This window comes from Schistocerca americana, chromosome 2 (genome assembly GCF_021461395.2).
Source record: "Schistocerca americana isolate TAMUIC-IGC-003095 chromosome 2, iqSchAmer2.1, whole genome shotgun sequence".
Taxonomy (NCBI): domain Eukaryota; kingdom Metazoa; phylum Arthropoda; class Insecta; order Orthoptera; family Acrididae; genus Schistocerca; species Schistocerca americana.
Genome location: NC_060120.1, coordinates 490,723,872 through 490,741,005, shown reverse-complemented (window position 1 = coordinate 490,741,005; position 17,134 = coordinate 490,723,872). Strand labels below are relative to the sequence as shown.

The following is a 17,134-nucleotide window of genomic DNA, read 5'->3' as shown; positions in this document are numbered from 1 at the left end:
AGAAGAAAGTTTAATTAGCTTCACGTGTGAATCTTCCACCATGGTACCACGAGGGCTCTCCTCATTGGCACCACCCAGCCACAGCAACTATCACCTGGCCAGTAAACCGTTACCTGGAGTCCCCGTGCCTCAGTCATGATGTGCACATCCTCCTCGGCTTGCTGTGGGGTTTCCAGCTTGGGCACCATCAGTGCAATCTGCTTGGTTGGGGGGCCACCACTATGCAAGTACTTGATGACCACCCCACAAGATAATTGTTACGTGTACGGTTTTGGACATAGTACCTACGCAAGAAAGGAAGGGTGGAGAGAGAGAGAGAGAGAGAGAGAGGCACAAAAGGTGGAATATATGTAGAACTGGGTGACCTTCCCTCCATGATCAGCAGTTCTGTAACATTTTGAAAAGCATCCCACGTCAAACCCAACAAGAGGACCATATAGCTCTGAATGAAAAGCTGTTGAATGCCAGAAGAGAAGAAAAAGTGTACAAAATCACAAACCAGATCCAAGCACCAAGAAAAAATAATGACAGACAGATGGACCTGTAGCATGGAAAAGGGAAGTAGCACTGCAAGGGCTGGGGCCCCAGGATGGCCAAGGACGTACTCACAAGAGAGATATGAGCCCCCTGGGGGGGAAATCTGCAGCCAAGACCATCACAAAATCAACGGAGCCTTTGAGTGAGACGTTCTGCTCGGCTCCAAACTGAAGGTCCCTGATCAATTCTAAGAATGCTGCTGCAAACTGTAAGCTCTGCTTATGAGGCCAGTAGTCTCACCACTTCCGCAAGCTGACCGTATGAACTGAGGATGGCCTCAGAACCCAAGGAACAGACATCACTGGTGCTTCCATAAGCTGACGATTGCATCCTTCATGCTTGGCAGCCACAGGTAGAAGCTCCTCCACATTTTGGATGAGACCCCCCTGGCAGACATTCTGAGTGCCCATTGGATTTCTTTCAGTCCCCAACACCACTTCCCTAAAGGGCTCCACAACATGCTAGCACTGGACCTTCTGATAACCAGTAACCCCCCTCCCACTGTTGTACCTGCTTGGAAGGGGCTGAAGGTGTCCCCATTCAGCCTGTGAATGGGCAAGGGCAGATTTCCATCTTCCACATTGACTTCAGCAATGCAAACACATTACAACCATCCACTCTCCCTGCAGTGAGCGAGGACCCTTTGTGACAGGTACACTGCAAGTTGCCTAGGCAGCAGAGCCAATGGGCGAAACAAGCGACACCTGAGATGTCCCATACAAAGTGCCAGATGCTCTGCCACTGCTCCCCATGAGACAGCAGTCAGCAGACTGGCGACTGACCATGGGCATAAGCATCTTCAGCTCCTCACATACTGTGGCCAGTTCCTCCTGCGGCCGCACACAGCATGCGTACACCTTATACAAAAAAAATGTTCAAATGTGTGTGAAATGTTATGGGACTTAACTGCTAAGGTCATCAGTCCCTAAGCTTACACACTAATTCACCTAAATTATCCTAAGGACAAACACACACACCCATGCCTGAGGGAGAACTCAAACCTCCGCCAGGAGCAGCTGCATAGTCCATGACTGCAGCGCCTTAGACCGCTCGGCTAATCCCGCATGGCACACCTTATACATCCTACTGATATTTTCTTAAGAATTAAACTATGAAAACAAACAGAGAAAGCTAAATATGTGACTTGGTACTCGAATGGAGGCTAGTGGCCGACTGTTGTGATCAACACTAACTATTCTTTCAGAACAAACGACAAATGCGCTACACAGTGGGAAACTCTACACTATGCAGATATTAAAATCTGACACCACCCTCTCAAATACAAAAACAAGCAAAAAATTTCAAATTAAACCATGCAAGCACACACAAACAGCTTCCTTGACAGAAAACCTACTTTCACAGTATCATCATCGGTGTACACGAAGTAACAACTAGAAAACTGATTTTCTGAACTGTTACTGCAGACAGCAATGCTCCGGGTCAGTATATACCGAATCAATGTCAAATTTCTTAAGACAGAAGAAACATGTATTGCAAATATTCACACATTTTCATAATGTAGCATTTAATTAATTACTTTATTTTGATAAAACTTTTTTATTATTATGGTCTATGTCACCTCAATGACTCTTCCTAGATCATACTCTCACACACAACTATCAGTCGAAGCTATAAACGGCAGACTAGTGGACATTCAGGTGCTGAGAGAGCCATTTTCTGTGTCAAACAGAGCATATGTTTTCTTAATTATTAAAGATATGCACACACATACATTACTAATATTTTTCCTTGAATACAATTGTTCTGAATTTTACAATGCACATTACTACGAGAGAATACCCTTTCTCTCACAGGGGGAAAAGTGACATTACATTGTCAGAAAAGGAAAGGTTCTCAAAGGTTATAATAAATATAGGACAGCACTTACATTATTATACTGAAATCACTATTACAATGATTGTACACTGATGCTCATTTTATTAATAAATCAGTTGCACATGTTTATTTTGTCTTTTATTACTTGTGTTCTTTAAAAATACTTTGGAAACAAAGTTTCCACTGAGATGCACAAGAGTAAATAAAATAATTGAACTAGTACTGCATATCTTAGTGACTGATATGCCATAACCCTCTCATGTCGCGCACCTTTTTTCCATTAGACCATATATCTGGCATTTCAAAAGAAAATTCACTGCACAAATAGCACAAACAGAAATAATGCACGCAATCTGAGCTGTGTGGAATAATTTAACATACATATGTAGAATGCTCACAAAATGAATGCTGGAAGACTGCTACGGGAACTAAATTAAGTTAATTTGCACACGCACACACAGTCACAACTGTATTAAATCACAAATTATGTTACAATTACTCAACATTTATCAAACACATGCTTCACATCACTATTTTCCTTCAGTCCCACATTGTCATATTTTTTTTTACAATATTCAATACAATATATAGTGTTACTAGCTGCTAAGGTTTCAACACGAACATAAAGTACACACTCCATTTGATCAGGAGCAAATATCTTGTTCTGCAGACAGTTTCACATATATAAATATTTAATGCAGAAGTAAAGTTGCTACAATGTTCATTGCTTATAAATATGAAGAATTAAATAGTTCTGTCATGAATACAATAGAAAACACAAATTTCAACTGTCATTCATTAACTGCCTTAAATTTATAAAGTTCTCAGATCAACTTTGACAATGATTTTAGAATGTATTTCCATTTATAAATAAATTAATTACTTGCTACAAATAAGGAGGATAAACATATTCTGATTATGTCTTTGCATTAACAAGCATGTGAGGGTTCAAAATAATGCTAAATAATTTAATACACAAATAGAGCAGATACATCATGCTACACAACTGAGACATTACTTTTTTTTAAAGAAACTAATACATTCAAATGGAAAATACATTAATGTGAAACATTAAAAAAAATGAACCCATTGTGTGAGCAAGCTTAGCATTCTACTCAACAGGTTGTTAACCAGAAAACAAATTCACATATGCTTTTCAATGTCAGTTAACAAAATGCATAATGTACACAACTTAAGTACTTAGATGCTGATTACATCACAATAGCAAGCACATTGTTTTCAGGATGAGGCAGATGACTAAAGGTAAAATATAGAACAATCATTCTTCCAACAGTAAATGCATGATGAGCCAAAAATGTTATCGGTAGCCATCTTGCCTTCCTCCACCACCTCGACTCCAACCACCTCCACGTCCTCCTCTCCCTCTTCCACCACCTCCTCCCCCCTGGTAACCACCTCCTCCCTGATAACCACCTCCGCCCCCCTGGTATCCACCCCCTCCCTGATAACCACCACCACCTTGGTAACCACCACCTTGGTAACCACCGCCGCCTTGGTAGCCACCACCTCCGCCGCCACCACCTTGGTAGCCACCGCCTCCGCCGCCACCACCACCACGGCCACCACCTGCATTGCCTGTGTTCCATCCACCTTGTACTCTACCACCTCTGTCACCGCCACCACCTCCTCCCCTCCCACCGCCACCTCCACCCCCAAAACCACCTCGGCCTCCGCCACCTAAAAATTAAAAACATTTAAGTTTTTAATTGGGATTTTTAATATTTTGTATTTAGGAAAATCAACTGGAGGAAACTATGAAATTGTGGGACAAAATTACTTGCCAGTACATCAGTAAGCAAAATTTTTAGTACTGTTGACAGACAAATATAAAAGTACATGACACTGTCGTACCTTTTGAAACTATTATTTCTTTTCCTGGGGAGGTGAGAGGGATACACTGGGGAAGACTGAATAGACAGACACCATGCGAGTCCCTCTCATCCTGAGGTCTGAGTGACCTGCCCTTCTTTTTTTGACATTCCTCAACCTATTCTGTGCTGCTTCCAAAAGGAACTAATAGTTATTCTTGTGAGCCAAAATATCACCAATCATTTCAAGGCTGTTTTATGTGTGCGACTGGGTCAGTGGCACCAATGATCAGCTGACCATGTGGAGTTATCAAACACTAAGTATGCAGCAGCCAATACATGGGCAGAAACGACATGATGGCATCATTCGTTAACACCAAAAGTTAACTACTACTCACCAAGCTCTCTCCTATTACAGTAATAGATTTTGTATTTTTGTGCCTCATTAATTTTTATGTTATTTTATGCTTTGTTTTCTCCACAGATTGCAAAGGTCGCCCGAGTGTCTGGAATTTTTGTGTTCTCCCAAACGGAGACAAAATATTTGAAAGCAATACCTGGACAAAGGGAAAGCCTACACTACGCATGAGTAACAACATAAATAGATACATGTTGTTAATGATAAATTGTTTCCACAGCGAAAAAGTTGGATTTATTTAATGAGAAAAATAATTTTTTTATATTGTTTGGCACTATGAAACAAGATAGAAAGGATAAAGTAAAAAGGCAGTGCTTACTACCTTTTAAATATTGTTTGATGGATTTGCAAGTAATATTTTCCCGAGCAAGTAAATATAGATGTTTTGAACTGTTTGGACAACACTTTTCCTATTCCTCCACTCCTCACGAGGGTGGACAATTTACCATTTGAAGTTCGTCAAGAACATCTATAACGAATTTTGCTTTAGTCATTAATAAACTCTATTATTAATGTTAAAGATCAGGTGGCATGAATGAATAATGTATAAGGATGTACAGAACTGAATTGGAGAAAAAACCAAATTTACAGCCCAAATTGAGTATACAAAAAAAAGAGGTCACTCGCTAAGACACTTCCCGAGGCATCAAGGAATAATCAGTCTGGCAACTGAGGGAGGGGAAGGGGGGGGGGGGGGAAGGGGGGGAGGGGGGGAAAGGGGGAGAAGTGAACTGTTAGGGAGAGCTAGGTATGAATACAGTAAGCAGGTTCAAATGGATGTAAGTTGCAAAACTTATGCAAAGATAAAGAAATTTTCACAGGATGGAGAGCTGCATTGAACCAGTCTTCGGACTAAAGATTACAACAATACAACATTCCTTGTGCCTACATTCTGTTACTACTGGGACAAAACATTTGCTTATGTTGAAGGGTCTTTAAAAACAATGTAAGAAGGAGAAGACAAAACCTGCCACACACTTCAGCAATGATAAATTGATAAGGAGAGGTGAATGCAGTGGTGCCAATTTTGTTACAGGGGAAATAGGACGAAACCAAATCTACTTATTGTTGATATTTAAATCTGAGAAACATGATATTTCAAAACTTAATCTGAATTCTTTATCAGGAAAAGGGTCTTTGTTTTTATTTCTTGATTGTGAATGAAATTCCAATAGAGAATTCTTTTCTTTACATAGTAATCAGTTTGTAGTTACAGGGCGAAGTGATTCCAATTCAAAAATAGCACAGAAAACACATTTGAAGAAGCACAATATTCTAGTCTTGAATATTTCTTGTTTATTCTGTTCCACAGCCTCATCAAAATGTATGAAACATATACTGTTGTAATAAGAACTACCAGGGCTGCTTTTTTTTTATTTTTCAAATATGATCACATTTAATACCTGAGAATGAGCCTTCGCTCAACCTGCAATGACAAATAAAATTTAAAAAAGCTGTCGTGGTGGATCTTATAATAACCGTATGAATTTCATACAGTTTTCTATTCTCATTAAGTCATTTTTGTTTGTATATGGCTTACGTAATTAAAACAAGGGTAAGGCAACCACTCATTTATAAACAAACTGATGTGCAGTGCATAGATATGAATAATATAAAATAGTGTTCGCACTAACTTTCAAGCTCTTGCTCTTTTTCTAACAAAACATACATTCACACAACCACACAGACTATGTGCTATGGGTGAGTGGTTGCCTTTCTTTATTTTAGGTATTTTTCCATCCAGGAATTCTCATCATTCTTACATTATTTGGTTGGTTGATTTTTGCCTTATCGCAAGCTTCACTGATTTTGAATCATGTTTCGCAAATACTGTTTTGATGTTTGTTCCACCAAACACCACATTTTTTCTTTTCATTTATTACAATTTAATACAACGGAAATGGTTCAAAATTGGGACTTTTTCAATACGATTGCAATGCAATGATCAATCTAAAAAAAAAAAAAAATCATACAAAGTGCACTATTGCCAGGTAATACAAAATTTAGTGAAAAGTAATATTAGCAATAACAGCATATTAATGTTACTGAGAAAAATACGTTGAAATTTGAGAAAAATAAAAATGTCAGATAACTGACATATTTCGCATAACATCTTCCACTAGAGATCAAACCTATACAACTGAAATTTTCATTCAGAGAGAAAATTAACTAAAAAACTTAAGAGTGTTTAACACCTCCCACCCCTCCAACAAACACAGCGGGATTAATTGAATCCTGCAAGCAGTTTCAATAAATTACAGTAAATATCTAAAACAACCATTGCAGTTCAGTAATTCAATGGAAATTGTTGCAGACTTGTGAAGAACAGAAAATGGACCACACTTTAGAAACATTTTTACTTTATTTCAGACTTGTATATAGTAAGATATGAATATTCTTTGCAATATATTATCGCAAAAGAAAAGCAGAGTTTCTATGTTAAAACTTGTGCAGATGTTAAAGGAGGTCATCAGCTACCATAGAAAAATTACACCCTATTTGTGAGAAATCAATTTGAACGGCTGAGAAGAAATATTCATCACTTAAACAATTAGCTACAATTGCACAGTTCACACAAACTAGTCACTGTTAGCTGTGGAAGAATTGATTTCGTGGCTATTTATTGCTGACTTGAGCTTAGAAATTAGTGTTAAAATAGTGACAAGTCCAAACAGCAACACATTGCAGTTTAGGTATCTAGAAAGGCAGCCCCGTCAATGCCTTGTGAAAGTTGAATTCTAAAGTAAGGTACTGTTCTCTCTTGCATGTCTATTGGATGGCTACATGGTCTACCAAGAATTATGATTAATAAGACTACCATTACCAGGAGCATACAAACAAATTATTAAGAATACACATCTTTAACTGATAAGACATACAAAAAAAATTAAAAAAAATAATAATAATAATGCAAGTTCCCTGGTCTCACAAACTTTGGATGATTATAATTAAACTTCTGCTGCTTAGAGGGCTCCCACAGAAAGTATCATGGGACAATGAAACTTTTTGGAAACATTTGTAGAGACATGTGGAAGGGAAATAACAAATAAATCATTGAAAGAAAGACACACTAATTTCCATATGAGAGGGTAACATTTGTTAATTGCAAACTGTCTTTACATCCTAGGTTACAAACGTTTTGCTGAATGAGATGAACATCTGCATTCATGACGGCCTGGAATAGCACTAGAGATACCGTTTCACAAATTTTGCAGCACTTTTCAAACGGTGGCTACGGAACATTCAGCTGTTGTGACACAGCTTGTACACTGCTTGAAGATCGTGCACTGCATGCAGCATTCTCAGCCATGGCAATAGTAACTTCAACAACTGGAGGCACAATTGGCCATCAGCCTGTGTGGAAAGAGGACATTTCCACACTCCTTTAATGCAGCGATACTCGTGAAGAGCAGCAGCACTATTGCTGTTGTTCTGATAAAACAGCTTTACGAGTAGAACCCTGCTCACCTTTTCCAGACCCCTGATGACTGACTGCAACTGTAATACACACTGATGCTTGTGATTCAACCACATATCACTGCACCACTACTGGCAACTAATGGCAAGTCATGACGCTAACACTACTAGCAATGCAAATTCTATAGTGCACAATCATTCCAATGAAGTTTAGTACACATAAGGTGAATAGTTTTCTGCCGACAACTGGTCAAGCAGTGAAAGCTCAATTATAATCACCCTGTATCTGCATGATAAAAACAGATAAATAACTACGTAAATTATTGTTGATGCTAGAGAAAAATTTCTACATGTTTTCAAAATTATTAAAGTTATGTTCAAAATCAATAATTCAACAGATTTGCATGCTACACTCCGCCACCATACAAACAAAATCTTGATATACACGCCAGTAATAATAGTGTAATTGTTGTCAACTGGCTCCTCAAAAACTTATTAACACTATAACAAAACAGTAAAGAATATAATCCAACCCCTCAACTTAATTAGTGATGCTATCAACAAGGCAATCACATTCAGGAGGATGTCATACAATTGTGCGTAATGTATTATCAAAGTATTGGGACTAATATCAAACTAAGGAGATTTTGGGTCAAGGACATTTCTGTTATTTAATGACTTCAAACATATTTAAAATTATCAGACTACACTGGGAATATGGAGGTTTCCATTGGGAACGTATCTGTAACTACAAAATGTGCAATGCATAAAAAAATTAAACACTGTCGTCACAGATATGTTGGATTTGCCAACTTACCATCAAACCATAATCTTCCAACATAACCTAAGACCTTGGACTCAGCTGTACATTAGTCTGTCAACCTGACCTTAATTTTAAAACTAGTACTGATAGAGACACCACTCATCAAAGCAGAATGGCAGTATCTCTAACTTCACCACACGCATACTAAACCACTATTCCCTCTGGAGAAGCTCTTTAAAATTAAGCAGCACATGCAAAAAATAAATTTAAAACCGAGACACCTCCATTTTTCTTGGTTATAAAAGAAATAATCCTGATCTTCTTCTAGTCTCTACAGATATTACTTACAATATGAGCAATTCTGAAAGATGCAAGCAGATATTGTCATAACTAATATATAGCTTAATTGAATTTGTACTGGGAAACCCACATTGAACATTTTACGCAACTTTAAATATGGTAAATTGTCCATGTAGACAATTGCTCTTTAAATTATATTACAGTGGAATCTTGTTAACTGTATTAATTACGTGTTTAACTGACTCATTTGTGTATTGTTCCTCCCCGCTTAGTGTGTTCAAATTTGACAGTATTAGTACTGTTAGGCCACTGCAACTTTTGACACAGATAGTTGAGAGAATGGTGGGAGTAGGGCATCTGCAGCTGCATTGGGTGGAAATACCCAGAGGGACAGTGTCATTCAATGCCAGCAACATTGCAAGTAATACAGATAATTTGTTTCTCTAGAAATGATGTGCAGAAGTACTTTGTATAAGTTAGCAGCACCTCTGACAACTTCAAACTTCTGTAGCTGCCAAACACACTGAACAGCAAGTAATTCAGTCACTGGGCTCCTTTGTTTCTGTTGAGTGTTTGGCTTCCAGCCTGTGACTGTTTTTTGTGTTCTACAGTACACCAGCACATCATGGGTGAAAAGACAGAGACAGTTAATAAACAAAGAAAATTGGAACATTATTCAGGGAGTGTACAAAAATTCACACATGAACGGGGGGGGGGAGGGGGGGGGGGGGGGGGGAGGAAATGGCAAATGAAAGCAAGTGTGTGACAGTTTACAGAACTGGAAAACGTGCTAATAAAGTGCATGAAACAAGGTCTAGCTTTGAACATTGCAACTGATGGTACTGATAATTGCACCAAAGCAATATACTTGGCACAAAAGTTGGGACTTGCAGATTTCGAAGCACCCAATAGTTGGATCAAAAGGTTCAGTAACAGACAATTTGGTGTATAAATGTGTTCAAAGTGAGGCTGAAAGTGTGAACACCAACACTGTTCAGTTATGGAAAAACACTCTTCCATCATAGAAAAGTATAGCCCCAACGATGGTTTTAATGCAGAGGAACAGGCTTATGTTTTCACCTTTTTCCTGACAAAACTCTTTTGAGTTGGGGGGAGAAAAATGCCATGGTGGAAAATTTAGTAAAAGGAGGCTGACTGTTTTACTATGTAGTTATGAAAGTGGAACAGAAAAATTTGTGCCACAAGTAATTGGAAAGGCGAAAAGTCCATGTTGCTGAAGGTATGTGCAGATATTTCCATGTAAATATACACCAAATGTGAATACATGGATAACAACAACTATATTTAAACAATTCTTGCATGTCTCTGATGCAAGATTGGGCATTAGAAACCGGAAACATCACCTTTTTTTTGCACCACTGTGCAGTGCATCCCGAAGACATGTTGCATCTATGCAATAAAATGGTTCGAATGGCTCTAAGCACTATGGGACTTAACATCTGAGGTCATCAGTCCCCTAGACTTAGAACTACTTAAACCTAACACACATCCATGCCCAAGGCAGGATTCGAATCTGCGACCGCAGCAGCAGCGTGGTTCCGGACTGAGGCACCTAGAACCGCTCGGCCACAGCAGCTGGCCACCTATGCAATATACGAGAAGTGTTTTTTCATCTCACCTGTACAAGTCACTTGACCAAGGTATTACAAAATGCCTGAAATAAAAATGCAGGAAGATTCTTGTATGAGAGGCTGGCCTGTCTTCATACTGATGAAGGTTATATCCATTTTTTAAGAAGTGCCTGGCATCCCACACACAAAAGCACAATCTCAAACTGTTTCAGGAAAGATGGCTTTCATGAGACACTTAATAAAGACATCATGCCAAAAAAACAAAGTAACTGCAGCTGAAAAATGGCAGCAAATAACGCGGCAAGAAGAAACACTGACTACCTTATCTTCTAGGGTGTGTCACAGTGTAGTTAGATTAACAAGATGTACAATATACTAATAGTAGTTAGGTAAAATCAAACAATGAAAAATCAGGATGGAATAATGACAGCATTATGTAAAGCATAATTGCTACTCACTATATAGTGGAGCTGCTTAGTCGCAGATAAGCACAACAAAAAGACTACTTAGTCTTTCTTACAATTGTACATGGAGTCTCCACTGTTCGACTGCTTAGTTTTTTTGTTGTGCTTATCTCGACTCGACATATCTGCTACATGGTGATTAGCAACTATCCTTTTCATAATATTGTCATACTAACAGTAGTGATTCATTAACGGAGAGATGCTAAATGAACAACACTCATTTGTTCTCCGAAATGTAATAAAAATTGTAGTTTTAGGGTGTTTTTATTTTTTCTACATAACATATAAGGTACATATTTTTGGATGCTACAGGTTATGCTTTTGTGTCACATGACTTCCCTATATTCTAACTGGCTGATGGCAGAAGTGTACATTTCTGACATACTGATTTAGCCGATGTCACCAATATTTTTGCTTCTTGTTTAATAAGATGAAATTTTGAGTGTTTCTGCATGTTATATTCTGAATATGATCTTGAAAAGGCACATTTTGAATTATAATTTACTGAGGTAGCATGCCAGCAACTGTGACATTATGGTATTACATATTACTTCAAACACAATCCCCTTAAAACCTTTCATTGCGACAGACATGCTCTGCATTCCAAGCTGATGGCGTCTTTTGTTATGGCTGTACTGGCCACGAAGACTGGTGCATGTGTGTGAGACAGCATTCTGGTTGACACGAAATACTTACAATCCGATTCTTACAATACATTTGGCCAAAAACTTTTATTTTTGCACATCTTACAGATGTGCTTGATAAAGAGCTGAATTTCTATTCATTGAGTGTCATGCTTACTGAACTGCATCAAATTAAGTAAAACAGTGTATGAATTTTAAAGAGTTTGCAGAGATAAAAACACACTGCAGAAACTGTATATGGTTGATTTTGGCTCATAAACTGCAGTGAATGAAATGAAGTTAAGATATTGAAATTTTATTTAAAATTGAGAGCAGAACTAAATCTCAAATTATTCTCAAGTACTTGGGTTTATATCCGATATACGATAGCATGCGACACGCCCATTCACATCTTGCACATAGCGAATTGTGGTCATAAATTGTAAATTTCACAAATGATTCAAGTTATTGAAACAAGGTTTTTGGCAAATGATAGAATGAAATGAGGCACATATATTGTACAATACATACTTGAAAGTTGTTTTTGTAATTTACTGAGGTATAGAAGTAAAATGTCTGCAGCAGTGACAGGTCAGCAGCTCAGGAAGCATACAAACATCCATAGCATGGTAGTGAAACCCAAGTGGAACACATGTACATGTCCACAGCACCCAGGGAATTGCGTAGTGGGATGTGTATCAACATCCATGTCAGTTAAAGGGCTAATTCTGCATTTTAACCACCAAAAAAATCGAATTATTACCAATGTAGGTATTTTCAGTAGTACATTTTCCCGCTTATGACATTCAAAATCTGTGGTCCTAAGAAAAACAGGAATAATTCTAGTGTTATACTGGTAACATCTGCAAAATTTCTATGAGGCTATAAAAATAAAATACAAGACCACTAACAACAAGTGTGTAGTACGATACCTGCCCGGAAAAATTGGGCTCTATACCAAATAATAATATTTATCAACTACATGAAGGCTCTAGGACAATGAATACAAAACGAAAGTGTGAAGTTTTAGTAAGTACTTACAGAAATGAAATGCAGATCAGACAGCAATTTAAACTGGCAATTTTTCATTTTCATACCATCAAAAAATATAAACTAAAAATAAAAAAACCTGCAAACACTTTACAATTGTAAAAACACCCTAAAGATGCTTACAGGCACAAAATAGGGATGTGCAGCAACTTTGAACTCCACATACGCACTGTATGTAAAACCTGTTACGGAAAACTACTGTGTGGTGCACTTAATTGCATCACAGTTAACCATTAAGAAATTAAAGTGTGTTTAGAACCAATGATACCAGCTAACACTCTTCTTCATCATATTAAAAATATTGCTTAGTTCTGAAACACTCAAATCTGTTTAGAAATTAGGTGTCACACACACAGCATACCAAATTTACTTTGTGACCACACATTACTACGGAAAGAGGTTTTTTCCAGTAACTAATAGCCAAAAGAAAAGTTAGATATATCACCAGATAGCATGTGAGTTACATCTGTCGCGACCTAGATCCAAAGCAATGGGCGAGTACAAAGTTAATTTTAATAAGCATTCCTAGTACCTGGACTGGAAACCATTAAGTTTCAATATTCACAACATAAATTACTACATTCTGCACTGGTATGTCATAAACAGACAAAAATGGAATGACTGGAGCTGCAAAATACTCACATATTTCACATTAGGAGGAGATCACACACTTCTTGAAGGAGAAGTCTGAGCCATACAATTGCTTTAACTACAATTACTTACAGGTAAGTGTCAACACTAATGCACTAATCCAAAGTGACTCAAATCAGTCAGATTCGTGATCTCTAAGTATATGGTGCCTTCAGTCAGCAGTACTGCCTGGCAAAATAATGGAAGGTAACGAAAGGCCTGTAATAACACTTGTTAGCAATGGATATTGTTTCATTATTAAATTTTATGTAATAAACTTGCAGATACAATGGGCAACTCAATACAATCCTGTGTGTCAATGCACCTGTCTGAGTGAGGTAATTAGTACTATGCTATCTTGAGCCTCAAATAAAGGAAAAAACCTTGCAAAGGCACCCTCCAATCCAATCTTCTCGAATGGTCCAGAGAAGAAGTTTCTGCAAGATTTCAATGCACAACAGCAGAATTGCCTTCATCTGCTACGCTCCCCTGACAATTAAAACTGCTTGCTCTGGTTGAGGCCTGATGTCACTGATTTTGGGCAAAAATCTGTCTGTCACTATGGGGGAAGTTGGGCAGAAATACTGGAAAGCAAGGGATATGATTATGAATTTGTAAAATTATTACTCTATACTTTGTTGTCCACCCCCATGAACCATGGACCTTGCCGTTGGTGGGGAGGCTTGCGTGCCTCAGCGATACAGATAGCCGTACTGTAGGTGCAACCACAATGGAGGGGTATCTGTTGAGAGGCCAGACAAACGTGTGGTTCCTGAAGAGGGTTAGCAGCCTTTTCAGTAGTTGCAAGGGCAACAGTCTGGATGATTGACTGATCTGGCCTTGTAACAATAACCAAAACGGCCTTGCTGTGCTTGTACTGCAAACGGCTGAAAGAAAGGGGAAACTACAGCCGTAATTTTTCCCGAGGGCATGCAGCTTTACTGTATGATTACATGATGATGGCGTCCTCTTGGGTAAAATATTCCGAAGGTAAAATAGTCCCCCATTCAGATCTCCGGGCGGGGACTACTCAAGAGGATGTCTTTATCAGGAGAAAGAAAACTGGCGTTCTACGGATCGGAGCGTGGAATGTCAGATCCCTTAACCGGGCAGGTAGATTAGAAAATTTAAAAAGGGAAGTGGATAGGTTGAAGTTAGATATAGTGGGAATTAGTGAAGTTCGGTGGCAGGAGGAACAAGACTTCTGGTCAGGTGACTACAGGGTTATAAACACAAAATCAAATAGGGGTAATGCAAGAGTAGGTTTAATAATGAATAGGAAAATAGGAATGCGGGTAAGCTACTACAAACAGCATAGTGAACACATTATTGTGGCCAAGATAGATACGAAGCCCACACCTACTACAGTAGTACAAGTTTATATGCCAACTAGCTCTGCAGATGACGAAGAAATTGAAGAAATGTATGATGAAATAAAAGAAATTATTCAGATAGTGAAGGGAGACGAAAATTTAATAGTCATGGGTGACTGGAATTCGGGTGTAGGAAAAGGGAGAGAAGGAAACATAGTAGGTGAATATGGATTGGGGCTAAGAAATGAAAGAGGAAGCCGCCTGGTAGAATTCTGCACAGAGCACAACATAATCATAACCAACACTTGGTTTAAGAATCATGAAAGAAGGTTGTATACATGGAAGAACCCTGGAGATACTAAAAGGTATCAGATAGATTATATAATGGTAAGACAGAGATTTAGGAACCAGGTTTTAAATTGTAAGACATTTCCAGGGGCAGATGTGAACTCTGACCGCAATCTATTGGTTATGACCTGTAGATTAAAACTGAAGAAACTGCAAAAAGGTGGGAATTTAAGGAGATGGGACCTGGATAAACTAAAAGAACCAGAGGTTGTACAGAGATTCAGGGAGAGCATAAGGGATCAATTGACAGGAATGGGGGAAATAAATACAGTAGAAGAAGAAAGGGTAGCTTTGAGGGATGAAGTAGTGAAGGCAGCAGAGGATCAAGTAGGTGAAAAGACGAGGGCTAGTAGAAATCCTTGGGTAACAGAAAAAATATTGAATTTAATTGACGAAAGGAGAAAATATAAAAATGCAGTACATGAAGCAGGCAAAAAGGAATACAAACGTCTCAAAAATGAGATCGACAGGAAGTGCAAAATGGCTAAGCAGGGATGGCTAGAGGACAAATGTAAGGATGTAGAGGCCTATCTCACCAGGGGTAAGATAGATACTGCCTACAGGAAAATTAAAGAGACCTTTGGAGATAAGAGAACGACTTGTATGAATATCAAGGGCTCAGATGGAAACTCAGTTCTAAGCAAAGAAGGGAAAGCAGAAAGGTGGAAGGAGTATATAGAGGGTCTATACAAGGGCGATGTACTTGAGGACAATATTATGGAAATGGAAGAGGATGTAGATGAAGATGAAATGGGAGATATGATACTGCGTGAAGAGTTTGACAGAGCACTGAATAACCTGAGTCGAAACAAGGCCCCCGGAGTAGACAATATTCCATTGGAACTACTGACGGCCTTGGGAGAGCCAGTCCTGACAAAACTCTACCATCTGGTGAGTAAGATGTATGAGACAGGCGAAATACCCTCAGACTTCAAGAAGAATATAATAATTCCAATCCCAAAGAAAGCAGGTGTTGACAGATGTGAAAATTACCGAACTATCAGTTTAATAAGTCACAGCTGCAAAATACTAACACGAATTCTTTACAGAGGAATGGAAAAACTAGTAGAAGCCAACGTCGGGGGAGATCAGTTTGGATTCCGTAGAAACACTGGAACACGTGAGGCAATACTGACCTTACGACTTTTCTTAGAAGAAAGATTAAGGAAAGGCAAACCTACGTTTCTAGCATTTGTAGACTTAGAGAAAGCTTTTGACAATGTTGACTGGAATACTCTCTTTCAAATTCTAAAGGTGGCAGGGGTAAAATACAGGGAGCGAAAGGCTATTTACAATTTGTACAGAAACCAGATGGCAGTTATAAGAGTCGAGGGACATGAAAGGGAAGCAGTGGTCGGGAAGGGAGCAAGACAGGGTTGTAGCCTCTCCCCGATGTTGTTCAATCTGTATATTGAGCAAACAGTAAAGGAAACAAAAGAAAAATTCGGAGTAGGTATTAAAATTCATGGAAAAGAAATAAAAACTTTGAGGTTCGCCGATGACATTGTAATTCTGTCAGAGACAGCAAAGGACTTGGAAGAGCAGTTGAATGGAATGGACAGAGTCTTGAAAGGAGGATATAAGACGAACATCAACAAAAGCAAAACAAGGATAATGGAATGTAGTCTAATTAAGTCGGGTGATGCTGAGGGAATTAGATTAGGAAATGAGGCACTTAAAGTAGTAAAGGAGTTTTGCTATTTGGGGAGCAAAATAACTGATGATGGTCGAAGTAGAGAGGATATAAAATGTAGGCTGGCAATGGCAAGGAAAGCGTTTCTGAAGAAGAGTAATTTGTTAACATCCAGTATTGATTTAAGTGTCAGGAAGCCATTTCTGAAAGTATTCGTATGGAGTGTAGCCATGTATGGAAGTGAAACATGGACGATAAATAGTTTGGACAAGAAGAGAATAGAAGCTTTCGAAATGTGGTGCTACAGAAGAATGCTGAAGATTAGATGGGTAGATCACATAACTAATGAGGAAGTATTGAATAGGATTGGGGAGAAGAGAA

The 17,134-nt window shown here is 38.5% G+C and overlaps 1 protein-coding gene across 1 annotated transcript in view; it reads right to left on the bottom strand.

The window, feature by feature from the left end:
* Positions 1–3,248: 3,248 nt before the first annotated feature.
* Positions 3,249–17,134, bottom strand: part of LOC124594119 (protein FAM98B-like) — a 58,976-nt gene continuing 45,090 nt past the window's right edge. The window contains exons 8-9 of the mRNA XM_047132476.1: positions 3,790–4,071; positions 3,249–3,259 (exon numbers count right to left, since the gene is read on the bottom strand). Coding sequence (XP_046988432.1) covers positions 3,249–3,259; positions 3,790–4,071 — 293 coding nt within the window. The remainder of the gene's footprint in view (positions 3,260–3,789; positions 4,072–17,134) is intronic.